Source organism: Lutra lutra, chromosome 4 (genome assembly GCF_902655055.1).
Source record: "Lutra lutra chromosome 4, mLutLut1.2, whole genome shotgun sequence".
Classification (NCBI taxonomy): domain Eukaryota; kingdom Metazoa; phylum Chordata; class Mammalia; order Carnivora; family Mustelidae; genus Lutra; species Lutra lutra.
The window spans coordinates 179,890,237-179,906,797 of NC_062281.1; the positions used below are offsets into that span (position 1 = coordinate 179,890,237).

General features: G+C 46.0%; 1 protein-coding gene across 1 annotated transcript in view; it reads left to right on the forward strand.

Moving 5' to 3' along the window:
- The window catches only part of STPG1 (sperm tail PG-rich repeat containing 1), a 48,280-nt gene that overhangs the window by 15,679 nt on the left and 16,040 nt on the right, over positions 1 to 16,561 (forward strand). Inside the window, exons 5-6 of the mRNA XM_047726550.1 lie at positions 7,501 to 7,602; positions 11,834 to 12,004. Coding sequence (XP_047582506.1) covers positions 7,501 to 7,602; positions 11,834 to 12,004 — 273 coding nt within the window. The remainder of the gene's footprint in view (positions 1 to 7,500; positions 7,603 to 11,833; positions 12,005 to 16,561) is intronic.

A 16,561-nucleotide genomic window follows, 5' to 3' on the forward strand; every position in this document is an offset into this window, starting at 1 on the left:
GCCTTCTGCCCCATTAAAGAGCTGTGTGCCTTTAGACTGGTCACTTGGAATTTCTGAGTTTCAGTTTCCTCATCTGAAATGTAAGGAAGATTTGGGCTATATAATTTTTTAGGTTTTTGAAGCTGTAAAAAGGGGGAAAAAATGTTCTTGTCCCATGCTCATTATTCTCATTTTTCTTGAGGGACACGGACATTGAGAAGTTAAAGATGTTGTTTAACATCACCCAATAATTTAGTGAGGCAATACAAATTAAAAACAGATTTTAAAACTCTGGTGTTCACCACCCTTCTTAGAACATTAATCGTCCACACCCTGTGCCTGATCTCATAACTTGGTTGTATCCTCACATTAGTTCCGTGACCCATTTAACACATCTTTAACACAGAGAATCAGAGTCTTGTGAAATGTGCACTTACCTTATCAGTCCAACCTTGTGGGGAAACATGGCCCAGCTCACATACCCCATATAACTCCGAGCCCTGGCCACAAGGAATCCTTCCCAGAGCTCGGCGTTGTGACTGGCAATTTGCGCTGCTAGAAATGAAGTCTGCTTTCCTGCACATTTTGCAATTATTTACGTAGGTGCTGGTGACTCCGTGTACACGAAGAAACATGCCTCATGTGGGACAGAACGGAGCCCAGGGGCCCGATGGACATTTTTTTCCTCCACCTCCCTGTTTCCCATTTGCCTCTGGACAGTGGTCATGCTTTCCAGGCTATGTAACACTGATAATGTCTTCGCAGCCCATTAAGAGCAAGGATGTTATAATAGTTAGGCTGTCTGGGGCTTACTGTTCCATGATTCTAAACCTGACTTATCCCTTCCAGGCTCCGGTGAATGAATGCTGGTGGCATAGGGGCCCTGTAGTCTCTAGATGGGCACCATTTACAAATATATGTTGGTTTTATGTGTAGCCTGACAGTAAATCCACCTTCCCAGATGGTAAGCAGGCTCGTGTTTAATTTGCGATGGAACAGTATAAAGTGAATACTGTTTCACTCACTAACTTGACAAGGCATCGAACCTGGGGTGTTTTACACGTCAAGGAGATTTAAGTGAAAGGAAGTTCAGTTTGCCAGGACCACCATGTTCAAGGGGATAATCAGCCCAAGTGTGCACGCAGCTGCATGTTTGAACCACAATGGGCTCTGCCTGACCTTTCTGCTCCAGAAGCCTGACTGCTCCCCGGGGGGTCACCAGCACGCCGTCCTAAGGAGTCTGCACTCCCTGTTCCTGGAAATAACAAATACTTGGTGGGCACCGACGGCACACCAAGCACCCCCTGAAGACCTTTGCATTTATTTTTATTCATTTTTTTTTTAGATTTTTAATTTATTTATTTGACAGACAGAAATCACAAGTAGGCAGAGAGGCAGGTAAAGAGAGAGGAGGAAGCAGGCTCCCCGCTGAGCAGAGAGTCTGATGCGGGGCTCGATCCCAGGACCCTGGGATCATAACCTGAGCCGAAGGCAGAGGCTTTAACCCCCTGAGCCACCCAGATGCCCCGAGACCTTTGTATTTATTAACCCAGACTCCCCATAATCACCCTGTGAGCAGAGTTTCATCATCCTCTCTGCTTTTTTTTTTTTTTTAAGATTTTATTTATTTATTTGACAGAGATCACAAGTAGGCAGAGAGGCAGGCAGAGAGAGAGGAAGGGAAGCAGGCTTCCTGCCGAGCAGAGAGCCCGACGCGGGACTCGATCCCAGGACCCCGGGATCACGACCTGAGCCGAAGGCAGCGGCTTAACCCACTGAGCCACCCAGGTGCGCCCTCTCTCTGCTTTTGACATAGTGACCCAGAGACTTGAGTACAAGAGGCTTGGGTGTCTTGCACGGCCAGGCTCAGGCAGAGCGAGGACAGGCCCAGGAGACAGCTCCTGGTTCCCAGACACTGTTCCCTGTGATTCCTGGGGATGGAAGGAGGGATGCCCTCCTCTGTGCTCTGAGAGCTGCTCCCGTGCCCCTGTCTGCCTTCTGCGTGGTCTGATGGCAGTGGGTGTGCACGTCGAGTCCCTCGATCCCATTCTAGAACATGTGAGCTGCTAACAGGCCGTGCTATTCCCTTGCCGCTTCGCCTGCGCTCTGGTCCTCAGTAGCCTTTCGTACACGTCTGCTGAGTTGAGTTCTTGCTGATGTGCTGCTCAAGGGATTTCAAGGGGCTGCTAATAGGCGGACACTAGATTGGAGCCAGAGGAGGCTCTGAAAGAGAAGCAGGTGGCTCTCGGGGACCATACCCATAGTAACCAAGGCTTCAAAAATGCGGGGTGGACTGCTTTTGCCTGACTGTGTTTACAGCTGTGCCCAAACAGCTGGGGCCCGTTTCATCTGTCCGGTGGCCTCGTCCCTCCGCCCTGGCTTCTCCACACTAACCTGAGTGGCTCAGAAACTATCTCAAGAAACCTCATCCCGTTTTCCGGCTTTCTCCCTTAGGGCTCCCAGGGATTCTTCACTGCTGACGCCCTCCCCCATTCTGAACAAAACAGTGAGGCTTTCTTGCGTGGAGTGTGCTTGCTGCCTCTCTCTCCCTTTTCAGCCGTGATCAGTGGGGCGGGAACTTTGATGCCAGACAGAAATAGATGTGGGGTGAGGGCCGGGAGGGAGAGAAGGCAGGAAGGGCGAGGGGCGTTTTACAAGGGGCCCATCTCAGAGTGAGAGATGGTTTGGACCAGAAAGGCTTCAGTGACCTGGAATCCCTGGGCTCAGCAGAAGGGCCCTTTCTGTGACAGTGTCTCATAGTGAAGGCCACCGGTGGGCCAGATAAGGACGCACTGCCGCTCGGAGCTGCTGCCACCTCCGGCCCCCTTTCCTGGGTGGTGGATACCAGGGATGTGGTCTGAACACCACAGATCTTGACACCCACATGCACGGCCTTGCAGGTTCACAGATGAGGGGCCTCAGGTCCAGGGAGGACATGTGTCCTGGGGGCAGGTGCCTCCTCTCCCACCATGAAATCTGTGCTGTCCTCATCCCTTTGGCCATGTCAACCTGAGTAAAAGCTTTCTGGCTTCCATGAAGTCAACAGGGTTGATGGACACATTGTCCTGAGACCCTAAGACTAGAGGCATCTGTAAAAGGAAATTATTCCCTCAAGAGCCCAAAATCTCTGTGTGGTTTCACCAGTGGATTAACCGCAGCCCCAGGCTCTGCTTCCACCTCAGACACATCCTCCTCCTGTCAGATACTTCAAAGCCCTTCCACAGACCCCTAGATTTCATTCATTTTGTGCCCCCCTGAGAAACGCCAGCTCACCAGCCCCCAAAAGAGACCAAAGCAAGGTGGAGTATCTCTGAAGGGTCAAAGGCAGCTCTAGTAGGGTCTTTAGCCAAGGATCCAACAGAGACTACATTTCCCAACCGAAGGAACAGTTTCACAAACCATTCATTTGAAAAATACTGATTGGACAGAATTTAGGAACTCAGCCCTAGAAAATTCAGGCTATGTAACAGGCTCCAAGCTGGGGGACTTCAAGCTTCCTGTAACCTAGTTTATATCTGGGTGGGGGAGGGGGAGGTACATGACCTTCTCCCTGTTGTTTCCTTCTCATTACCTGTCCAGCCTATCCCAGGATCAAGTCAACGGAGACCTTTGTCCCACCCTTGGCACCTGCAGGGGCTGCCATTTGTCATTCTAATCCTTCAGAAGGGCTCTCAAAGTGCATTTCAATCAAATGTCCCCAGATGTGTGTTAGGTCAAGGGGTGGGAGCACATCCGACAGTCCTCCCCGGTCAGTCCCACTCTCAAGGTCTTTAACCCCCATGGGAAGGTTTGGCTCCACTGCTCCACTCCACTTCTTGGCAACGCCAAGAAGAGTGGCCACACACTGGCTCTCACCCCTTTGTGTATCAACTCATTTAATTCTCACGCTGTGGGGCAGGCCTGGGAGACAGCAGTACATCGGCCACTCCGCACCGGGCAGGCAGGTGATCAAGCTCATTCTTTTCCTTTCTCCCTCCCCACACCCATTTATGCTTTGTTTGTTTATCTGGGTTTTGCCCACTGGGGTGGTCTTGGCTAAGAAACCGAAGGTGGCTAAGATTACCCCAATGGCAACCTGGATTCTTATTTCAGAAATGCGCTCTGAGACGTCTAAACTCACTCAAAAACTGTTATCCCGGAAGTGAAACATCCTGGATATTTATGACCCTCCCAGCCGCCACTCACCAGCCCTCCTAGCACTCAGGGGAGAAAGGCCTGAAGGCTCTGCCGTTGGAGGTTTCCCTCTGAGGAGCCTAGAAACCTACCTGCCTGTCTTGCGAAGATAACGGTGTGCTGGTAAACCAGCTCTCCCCTCTGTGAAGGAAAGTTCTAATTTATAGCATTTGCCAATTTCTGGGGAGTAAATACTCCCACCCTGCTTTCAAGCTACCACGAGCAAGATCTCTGACATTCTAACCATCACCCTCTGGAGCTGCCATGGGCAAGCTCTAGCCTACCGCTGCCTAGACAACTCTTCTCAGAGATTCCTTAAGGGCCAAAAGGCAGCCCTCTCTCCCTCCAGGCTGTAAGGTGACAGCCCTCTTCGTATTTGGACCAGACTCAAACCAGTTTGCAACACAGCAGAATTAAAATGTGATCAAGGATTTCGGATAAATGACAACCAACTATTTTAGTATAAGTATGTCCCAAATACTGCATGGGATATACTTACACTAAAATAGCTTTTGGTTATTTAGCTGAAATTCAGATTTAACTGGGTAAGGTGGGAGGGAGCAGCTTTGTGTGTCTTGAATTTTAGGAGGCAACTCCATCTCCTTAGACATGTCGTGTGGGTGCCCAGAAAACGTGTGTGAACTGATGGAGGTGTTGAGGGTGGCAGGGGGACCGAAAGCCAGAGATGCACGTCTTCCTTGTTTGCTGCTTAAACCTGGAAGAGTCACAGTGACATGCCCTGCTTCAGCTCCTTGTTGATTTAGGGGCTCTCGAAACTAAGAAGCACCCAAAGGCTTTGAGTCTGACGTCTCTGATTTACAAATGAGGAAACTGAGGCCCCGTGATGTGACTTGCTTCAGGTCACTTAGCTAGTTGCAGCATTGAGACTAAAATTTCCTGACTCAAAAGTCTGGGGGTGGGGGCACCTGGGTGGCTCAGTGGGTTAAGCTGCTGCCTTCGGCTCAGGTCATAATCCCAGGGTTCTGCATAGGGCTTCTTGCTCGGCGGGGAGCCTGCTTCTCTCTCTGCCTGTCTGCAGCTCTGCCTGCTTGTGCTCTCTCTCTGACAAATAAATAAAATCTTAAAAAAAAAAAAGTCTGTGGGATTTTTTTTTTCTTTTTATCCTACACATTCTCATTTGAAAGTCAGTTTGGTTTAGTGAGTAAGAGTGGATTCTATGTTTGATGGGGGTGGACAAAATAGATGAAGGGAGTCAGAAGGTAGAAAGTTCTAATTATCAAATAGATAAGTCAGGGGGATGTAATATACAGCGTGGTGACCCCAGTTAGCGAAACTGTATTGCATTTTGGGAGTTGCTAAGAAAGATCTTTAAAGTTCTCATCAGAAGGCAAAAATTCTGCAACTGTATATGGCGATAGATGTTAACGTGACTTACTGTAGCGATCACTTTCCAGCATGTACAAATATTTAATCATGCCGTATACACAAAGCTAATATAATATAATGTTATGTGTCAGTTATATGTCAACTAAAAAAGCTAAAAAATATATAAAAGTATAATGTTATGTGTCATTTATATGTCAATTAAAAAAAAAAAAGAGTAGACTTTGTACTAAGACCACCTAGGTTCAAATTCTGGCCCTGACAGTTACTAGCCATGTGACCTTGGGCCCTATCTCTTTTGGCTCTGTCTTCCCATCTTTAAAATGGGGGTTAAGGGGCACCTGGGTGGCTCAGAGGGTTAGGTGTCTGCCTTTGGCCCAGGTCATGATCTCAGGGTCCTGGGATGGAGTCCCACATCTGGTCCCACCCTTAGCAGAGAGTCTGCTTCTCCCTCTCCTGCTCACTTCCCCTGCTCATGCTCTCTCTCTCTTGCTGTCAAATAAATAAAATCTTCAAAATAATTAATGAATGAATTAAAATGGGGATTAAATGAGTTGCTGCGTGTAAAGTACTCAGAACAGTGGCTGGCACACAGTGAGTGGCCACTCAATAAATAAATGCTAGCCCCATGAACAGCCCCCTAGAAAAATCTCTTCCTTTTTTCCCTGGAGCTCCTTGAATCTGCTCCCACGTGCCAATGTCTTCTGAACTTGGCCTAGGGCACTGGTGCACCAGGTTCTGCCTCCCGTCTCATGGTCTGCCCCATTCTCCCTGTTGATCAGCCCCCGCTCTGTGCATCTGAGATCATCATCACCTACAAAGTGGGAATCAGTGCCCTGTACCCACCGGCTTCGAGCGATGCTCCAAGGGTTCACTGCAGTTAAAATTCAGCGCAGAGGAACCTGTTAATCTCACTGATGGTTCTGTCTCATATATTAAACCATAATCAGATACTGCTCAGGCCAGACTGGAAAGTCCTGGAAGGCCCTGGTGGCACTTCAGGCTTTCTTTCTGCCCTGAGAAAGGTAGTAGGGACGGTGGAGGCAGGATGAGTCTTGGGGGAGGAGGTTGGAGAAACTGCAGAGATTTTGTGTTCTTCACGTCCTTAACACTTGTAGCAGTGGGATATTGGGCAAATTCATCTCCACTTGCCTCAGTGTCTCCATCTGTAAAATGGGGACAGTAACCCCTTCCTCTTGGAGGACTAAACGAAGCAACCTTTGAAAAGCTCGTACCATCAAGCTGGCACCCAGTAAACTCTCAGGACAGTGGAACATTTGTATCCTTTCATGCCACTTGCTTGGCCAACTTCTGTCAACATAATACTTCCCCCTGGTAACTAGCATGAGAAATGAGATGAAAGTTCAATTAACTGCAAAAGCAGAAACGAGCTTAGAAATCAAGCTTCTGCTTATTCGTCTCTATCATACCTGCATCATTTATAATTTGAGCTTCTGAACCTGTCTCTCTCTTTTTTGCGAATTAGAAACGGTCTTGTTTGGGATGAAGGTTGTTTTTGTTTCATTTTGCTTTATAAACAGAAACACTCCCTGATTTTTCTTCTGAAAGGCTGAGGCGGAAGCTGAGTCAGGTGGGTGCGGTTAATGTGAAATCAGTCATCATTCCCTCACCTTGGGCTTGCCTTCCCCAATCAGCACACACTGACTTGCGTATCAGCCACACGGAGCATCCCATCTTATGCTCATTTCTCTAACGGCATGAAAAAAACAACAGCATTCTTCTGGAACGCAGGAAGGTGTGGTGCAGCGAGCCAGACCCAGGCTGGGGGTCTCAGACCCAGGCTGGAATTCCAACCTCCAGCACTTGGTAACTGAGACAGTGAGCGGGCAGGCTAGGAAATGGTGGAGCCAGCTTTCCACCAAGTGGTAGTGATGCCTGTCCCGGAGGATGACAGTGAGGCCGAGCATTAATGGTTATGAAGCTTGGAGAAAAGCACAGTGGAAATGAATGTACCGCTATGACACCCCATTCTCTTCCTTTCAGGATAGCATCCCAGGTCCGGGGTTCTACAACGTCATTCACCAATCTCCAGTGTTCAACAGTGCCTCGTTGTCTAAGAAAGGGACGTGCACTTTTCCCTCTATGGTGAGAACCTCTTTCCCGAGTAAGGCCATTAGCAGATCAGCACTTTCCTTCGTCCATTGCGTAAACACGTATTGGACCGCTGGTCCCTTCTCTCCAAAGACCGTGGTTCTAATTAGGAGAGTAACTGTTGCCTCAGGTGTCATGCAGGTAAATTAGAGCCTGTGTCTTTAAGTAATTTCCCCCCTCACTGCTCCACATGGCCAGAGTGAGAGGAGAGGCTAGAGGGATATTCAGAACCTGATCGTCCACATCAACTTTGTCATTGTGGGGTGGGCTAAGCAGATGTTTTCCTGAGATTTCTAGGCACCAGGGAAAAGATCTTACCCTAACAGGGTGTTTTACACCACTTGGTCTAATTGGTTTTTCAAATTATTGGGAAATCTGCCGGGAGCAAAAAGAAAGCAGGCAACAGGCTGAAATGGAGTGATCTTCCTTCCCTTCTTTGTAAGATGTGGGTCTTTATCTTTGTGGATGGCTCTAAGAATCAAGGATCTATATGAAGTGCTGATGTCCCTGACCAGACCTGGGCAAGGATTTTTTTCTTTTGTTCTTAATTTGAGTATCTATAAATTGGCAAGAAGAAGATATATAGTGAGGGAAAAGGGTCAAACTGGGGTAAAATTAGCTGAGGTAGAAAAGTGAAAAAGAAAGCAAACCCAAACTAGCATCAACAAAACACATATGCCTTCTGTCCCTTTAAAAATTACAACAATCTCTTGCAAACATGTATTATAATGCCTGACACTGGAACCGATTTCAAAACAAAACAAAGCACCACACAAAGGGTCCATTTAAGACACGCTGAAGGCAGTCACTTACTGGAATTTGACTTTGGCAGAGCTGACTTTAAAGTTAGCTCCCTATCAGCGGAGACGTGGAAGTCACCCATGGCTCCAGTGAACCATGCCTCTGCCTCCTTTTCTGCCCCAAACCCTGCAGATGAAGGGACCTGAAAGCAATCGGCAACAGAAGTACCATCTCATGAAGTCTTGGCTCAGGAGACAAGACTTCAGACCTGAGCCTGACTCAGCTGAGGATTCTCGATGTGGCCTCAAGCACGTCACCCTTCTGTGTCCCGGTTACCTCATAAAAGTGGAGACTCCCTGGAGGCGCTGGGCAAATTGTAATGAGCGAAATGCTCTTTGAAACTGCGGAGTATTGTAAACATGTTAAATATTATGAGTGTTACCACCTGAGTCACCAACAAGACCTCCTGCACCTCCTAGGTTTTCTCTCCGAGAAATTCTCTACTGTAGAGTGGCACAGCCCACTCCTGCTTGGTGCCAAAGAGGGGATCAAATGAGAGCACACAACCAATTCCCTGCTAGGCTTTGTGCACAATAACTTTCCAAATGACGAGGCTGAGCCCTCTGGAGGAGAAGAGGCCCAGGGGAGGGTCCGAGTTTTACAGAACCTAGTCAGGCCCATCAGGTCTTTAAAAAATTCAGACCAAACCCAAAAGAAAGCAGACATGGAGTTGTGCAGGCTTCCTGTCCCTGCTTTGATGGATGAGAATTTATATTTATAGATATTTAGATTCCTGTAACCAGCTTGCAGTGGCCCATGGAGATCTGTTAGGAGACCCCACATCTTAGCTATTTCCTTTCTGTGCCGATGTGAATTTCATGCCCCCCCATCCCCTTAGTGACTTTCACATTTGACACCTCCTCCATTTCTGGATCCGAGGACTCTGAGGGTAGGAAAAGGAGACCTCCTCGGAGGAAGATCTGCCTGACTGACACTGGTATAGTCAGGAGGAGTGTGATTGTAGGTGAGGCTGACTAAGAAACTCTGTGGATCCATAAATTCTAGAAACTTCCTGATGACTTTTGGAACCACTACACCCAACCTTCAGAGAGGACCTGTCATCTTGCTAAGTCTAAATAATTTAAAGAGCTTCATTAATGTATTCTAAATCTTTGTTCCAGGATTATTCACGAGGCTGACAGGATGTTAAATGAGGCCGCTGGGAGGAGACTTTCATGGCCTGTTTGCATGGTGGCGGGAGTGGTTCTGGAAAAATTAGTAGGTGCTGGAGAGAGGTTCACAAATGCCGGCATGTAGCCAGATTGGAGCCCACAGGCCCGGCAATGAAAAGAAAGTCAAGATCATGTGAATGAGTGTTACTTTGAGACAAATTCTATTATAATGCTTTATGAAAATTGGCTCCAAATGAACAATTAGAACAATTTTTTTCCTACAAGTATGTTCACAGGTATTCTAAGCCAAAAAGATTTTATGATCTAGTAAGTTTCAGAAAGGCTGGGTAAGTGAAGTTAGGTTTGTTTATGGTAGGACTTCTCACGATACTTAACACAGTGGGCTTTATGGTGAGCCTTCAACGTGGGAACACAGTATGAGGCTTCTTAAGTTTGTTTGACTCTGGAACTCTCTCCCTGCCGCTGCCATCACCAGCACTAACCTATCTTATAAAACTGGTATGCCAAGGAACCCTTCGGGAAATAGTGTTTTTGAAAAGCGTGCTTGCCTCATCTGTTGGGTGAGTCAGGATAGACATGCTACAAACGGGACCCCTGGGGGGTGGTTTCACCTTACCAGCCTTTACCAGCCTTTACCAGCTTTCCTCTGTGGAAGTGAAAGGGAAAGATGTGCCTATCCTACTGGGCAGAGGAGAGAGAGGGTAGAGATTCCCCTTGAACTAGAACATCCCACAGTCATTCATCAGCTGCCCATCCTGTAAATGAAACATGTATTGCTTTGTTCTTTTTGACTTTTTCCCTTTAGAATGAGATATCTAATCTATATCACGTAGTGGGAACAGACTGGTGACAATGTTGGTTCCACCCCTCGAATGGCAGACAAAGCCCAGTGTCCTATCCGTAAAGTGAGGATAATCATAATATCCACTCCCCAGGTTTTTCAAGAAAATTAAACACAACAGCCCATGGAAAGCATTCCATTAACTATTGCCCAAAATGCAAAGAGCTTAGAAGGCTGGGGTAACCTTCTTTCTGGGAGCATGAGTGAATCCTGACCATTAGAGAAGGCTGACTGGGACTTGAATCCAGGTTAGACTCTGAACAGCTGAGACTCTGGATAAGAACGTGTTTGTCCCCGGGGAGCTCGTCCACCCGTATACCATCAGTGTTCCATAGACTAGACATTGAGAACCACTGCCATGAAACTCAGGGTGAGCAGCTGGTGGGAGGGAGGGTCCATGCCTCTTCACAGCCTCACCCACTTTCTGTGTTTGTGTAGTTACTGACCCCTAGTCAGCTGAGGTGTTCTCAAGCTTTTAACCATAAAATAATGAGAATTTTTTGTTTGTCTGTTTTATCAGGCTCCAATACTTGCCATACTATCCTAGGGTAAAGCGATGTTATCACCTAGTTTCTATGGCTTTTGCCCCTTTTCATTTGGCAAACATTGATTCTGCTTGCTTTATTTCTTTTTTTTTTTATCTGAAAATAGTTTATGATGACTTCCTGGAAGGAGTAGGATTGGTTCTACTGAAAGAGAAAAAAAAATTGTAGGGTTCTATGCAATCAGCAATTAGGGGGTGCCTGGGTGGCTCAGTTGATAAGTGTCTGCCTTCAGCTCAGGTCATGATCCCCGGGTCCTGGGATAGAAACCCCGCATCCAGCTCCCTGCTCAGCAGGGAAACTGCTTCCCTGTCACCCTCTGCCCCTCCCCCTGCTCATGCTCTCTCTCTCTCTCTCTCTCTCTCTCAAATAAATAAATAAATCTAAAAAGAAAAAAGAAATCAGCAATTAGGTGGAGGGTAGGAGGCATGGTTGGACAGCAAGCCCTATCGACCCATGTAGCTTTAAGACATTCGAAGCAAACTTGTTATTTAAGCAATTCAGATTACTTAATCTTAGAAGATTTTACTCAGAAGGAAAGCCTTGGCTGGAGGAAGAAAGTTTAAAGCTTCCCATCATATAAATTACCCAACAGTTGATGAGTCAAGGGTATGTGGCTTGAAACGGGATTGGGTGGCAATGCATTTATGGCAAAATTATTTTTGTTGAGTCCCAGATATTAGATGAATAATTTGAGTTAGTTTACAGAAGTCAGAACAGGTCAGAACTTGCGTTCTCCAAGAGCAAATCCTCAAAGCCTGAGGTCAGTTTATCATTGCTACCTGTAGGAGTTTGAGCCTTCTCACAATGCTTTTAGACCTAGTGCTGGCCACCATTCCTTTGACATCTGTCCGGCGGAGCCCAGATATTATGTGAGAGTGCTGATTCCTTTGGTTTTGTCCTTGCAGCGCGCCCGGTTGGACACCATCATTTCTAAATACCCTGCAGCAAACGCATACACTATCCCATCACGTCTTGTCTCGAAGAAAGACTTCAGTAATTCCTGTTCCAGCATGTTCCAGTTGCCAAGCTTTGCAAAAGTCCTCAAATTTGAAACTCCTGCACCAAACCAGTACAATGTAAGAACGTTGCATGCGCTTGTTAAATATATACTGGATGAATTCTTTACTAAAATAAACGAAGGCGGGGGACACTTTGGGAAATAGCGTTCCAATGCAATTGACAAACCAGTTAGTGTTTGTTGACTGCCCAGCAGGTACAGAAGGCTGCACATGGCTTTATGGGGAATTTGCAGAACCCAGAGAAAAATGTGAGCAACACGGAGGTCAGTGGGAAGCAGTGGGAAGACCTTGCCCTGGAAAATACTATAATTACTCCTACTACAGAGACTTTCTGGGACATATTCTCATCTGTAACAATTATTATTTCCCACATTATCTGCAGTCACTATCCATTTACTTCTTAGGCTTTTATAGGGAAAATAAGCTTCCATATTTCCATATCAGAAATTGGATTTTTAGCAGTAATGTTCTGCCACTTGCAATCACTTTGTAGTCATGGAAGCAGAAGGGTGTGATTAATGGTTAAGAGACAGAGTCAGGTTCAAGTGGATGCTGCCCTTTTCCGACTGTGTGGATCTGGGCATGTCCCTTCAGTTTTCAGGACTCAAGTTATTGATCTGCAAAATGGGGAAATGTGTCTACTTCATAAAGTTCATGCAAATGTTAAATTGGGTCATCTGAGCTGAGTGCTTAGCCCAGGTCTTGGCCGCACAAGGACCCCACCATCCGTGGAGATCGGCAGAGCTGTCTTTAGGGAAGTCATATTACCTCTTGAGCCTCAATTGTCAAATGGAATCAATTATACTCACCCTACAGGGTTATTATAAGAACCAATGAGACAACACTCAAAAATACATAAGAAAAAGGGGGTATATAGCTCAGTGGTAGAGCATTTGACTGCAAAATACCTAAGAAATGAATTGTGTATAAAGTATTAACATGATTATGATATATTGTCATATATGGTCTTAGATACTTTGGTCTCAGAGTACTTCACTTTTTATTTCCTTTTTCTTTTATTTTTTAATTAATTAATTAATTTGTCAGAGAGAGAGAGAGCGTGCGCGCACACACCTGCAGGCAGAGAGGCAGGCAGAGGTGGAGACAGAAGCAGGCTCCCTGCCGAGCAAGGAGCCCGATGCCCGACTCAATCCCAGGACCCTGGGATCATGACCTGAGCCGAAGGCAGCGGCTTAACCAACTGAGCCACCCAGGCGTCCTCCTTTTTCTTATATAATACCTTTAAGTAATATTAATTTTCTGCCTACAAAGACCCTGCCAACTTTCTGTGATTGATCCAATCAATTACAATGTGCTCAAAACAATGTATGGGCCCGCTAGGCTGTCACTGTCTAGTAGAAATATAGTGGTAACCACACACATCATTTAAATCTTGGGCACCTGGGTGGCTCAGTCGGTTAAGTGTCTGCCTTCAGCTTGGGTTATGATCCTGGGGTCCTAGATCAAGTCCCGCATCGGGCTCCCCGCTCCATGGGGAGTCTGTTTCTCCCTCTCCCCCTCCCCCTGCTCATGCTCATTCTCTCTCTCTCTCTCTCTCACAGAAATAAATAAAATCTTTAAATCTTCCCGGTAGTCACATTTGAAAGTAAAAAGGAACAGGTGAAATCAATTTTAAGAATATATTTATTTATTTAACGCAGTATATTCAAAATATTATTTCGATGTCTCATCAATATAAAGATTAATTATACTATTAATTATATTATACATGTAATTATAAATAAAATAATTGATGTTTTACATTCTTTCCATCTATCTTAACAACCCAGTATATGTTTTTTTATTTTATTTTATTTATTTATTTGACAGAGAGATCACAAGGCAGAGAGAGGGGAAGCAGGTACCCTGCTGAGGAGAGAGCCCGATGTGGGGCTCGATCCCAGGACCCTGAGATCATGACCCGAGCTGCAGGCAGAGGCTTAACACACTGAGCCACCCAGGCGCACCAGTACATGTTTTATACTTTCAGCACATCTTAATGTGGACCAGCCGTGTTTCTAGGGCTCGATCGCCAGTGCCTACTCTATTATACAGCATAGCTCTAGTCTTCCCCTGAGATAATCAGAGCCTGAAAATAATAATGAGGAGGACGGTGAAGTACTTTTCAAGGCCTATATACCGTTCTAAGAATGATGTATTCATCTTGTTTGATAATCACAAGAATCCCTGAAGTGAGTTATCTCTTCTTTCAATTTACAGAAGAGGAAACTGATGCTCAGGGAAGGGACGGGATTTGCCCAAAGTTATCCGGCTAAAGGGACTGTTTGCATATCGGTGAGCACAAGTAGACGGCTGAGGGATACAGCTGGAGAGTGATCCGTCGTTGTGTTCCAGCCCTGCTGGGTCTCCCTTTGTGGAATCTGTGGCTGCCCTGTGCTAGACCAGGAATACAGCTTAGATTCCAGCGGAGAGCTCAAGACAAAACTAGTAAATGGGCAAACCAGAGAATTACAAGCGGTGGCCAGCTTTGAAGCAAACAAACAGTTGAGGTCTGAGATAGAATATGTGGAGAATATGGGGGGTTGAGAGCATCATGTACTTTAGACTGGGTCGTCAGAGAAGGCTCTGAGGCTGAGACCTAAGAACTGAAGGAAGTGCTAGAGTTGGAGGAACAGCACGTACAAAGGTCCTGGGACAGCCTTTGGAGACTACAAGAAGGTAGCTAGAGTAGCATTAGCTAGGAGGAGAGGGGAAAAGGGGAAGCCAAATAGGCAGGAGCTAGTTCATTCAGGACCCTGAAGACCCTGGGAGGGGTCTTTCATTTGGTTCTCTGTGGGATGACATCATCTGATGTACTTTAAAAAAAAAAAAACAACAACTCCCTCCAGCAAGCCCTATGGAGAATGGACCATAGTTTGGGTAAAGAGTGGATTTTGAAAAACCAGTTAGGAGGCTGTTACGCTAACAGGAGAGAGGCCAAGGCCTGGTCCAAGAAATGGATAATGTTCTTGGTCCTTGCACCTTTGCCATTCCTGAGAGAGGGAGTTAGTGCTCTATGCGTCTGCCTCCACAACCCCACTGTGGGCTCCATCACCCAGCTTGAAACCTCCAGTGCCCCACATAGGTCCTGGTAGACGGTACACTTGCAATAAATGCTTATGACGTTGAAGGAATTACCCCAGGGGTATCTAGTTAATCTAGAAAAGACCCTTTCCCAAGTCAGAGCTCAGACTTTCTGCCAACAGATCAATTTTAAGTGCATGGTTTTTGTTGATTATTGTTTTAATGTGACTGTGAAAATAATTTAGGCTCTTCATTAAATATATTCAAGTATTTTAGAAATTCATGAACTAGAAAAGCAGAATTCTCTTAGAATTCTGCCCTCTAAAGCAGACCACCAGCAAAAATAGGTGCAATTTCTTTCGTAGTCTCTTCCTCCCCCATCCCTATCTCCGGTATTAGGATTATGGTGTCCACGGTACTCGTGCATTTTCTACTCAGCTCTATATTGGATTTTTCCCCTCCGTGGTGATATAGCAAACCTGCTTCATTTTTTTTTTTTTTTTTCCCCAACCGGCCAGTCAAGCTAGCCGACTGTTCTCCTCGTTTAATGGTGAAATCTCCTAGTGACACACGTTCAGAGTATACAAAAATGCTCCCTCTTTCAGTTGTTTTTCTGTCTGGATGAGGAATAAGTCTGAAATCATGTTTTGTCTACAGGAGGCTTTTTTTCTGACCTGGAGAACAATGGTTAAGTCAACCGGCTAGAAGCAGAAGTGTGATAATCGTGTTAGCCACACTGCAGGCGAGGTCTCTTAGGGCTTTTCTTTTCCTTTGCTTACCTGGATCCCCCACCTCTCCAGGCGAATCCCTTTTCTCCATACCATGTGATTACTTCCTCCCCGGCACCCTGGCTCCTGTCCCTCTGTCCAGTAATTAGCCTGCCCCATCTGATGCTTTTGTTTGCCCTCCCTGCATGCATTCTAGCCATCGGGACCCTGGGAAAAGCTAAGTTCCTCCCCCTTTGTAAACACAAAATCAAAATGCCATCTGCATTTCTTGAGAAACATTTTTTTTTTTTTTTTGTCAAAAGAGTATCTCAGAGAAATCAAACCATCCTGGCCCCAGTGAATAGTTTCACTCGTTCAGTAAATATTCCCAGTCACTGCCTTTATGATTTTTATTGTGTCTTTATCTAATGAATACAGGGCACTGGCTACAAATTGGTATTTAAAATATTTATGATTTAATATAGCAGAGGAATGAGCTCAGGGTTCTTTTTCTTTTTTTTCCTCTCCTGTTATTTTCAGAGTGCCAAACATGCTGTATATTGTTTGGATCAGTCAAAATTTTTAATTTCTGGTCGGTCCAGAAAAGTCGAGACAAGGGACTGTTACAGATCTGATCATCATCTTCAATTACCTGATGCCCTTGTGTGTCTCCCCAGTCCTGCGTTCATAGGAGGGCTGTTTGAACAGTAAGGAATCAGGGTGGGGAGATGTAGGACTCAGCGTCCTGAAAGGGACAAAAGTCATAGAGAAAATAAGGAAAACAGTGTGCATTTGCAGTGTTACAGGCTTGAAAAAGACACTGTCCTGTAGGTGATGTCTGCTGACCGCTGTCATCCTAACTGCCTCAAGTAGAGCAGGCAGC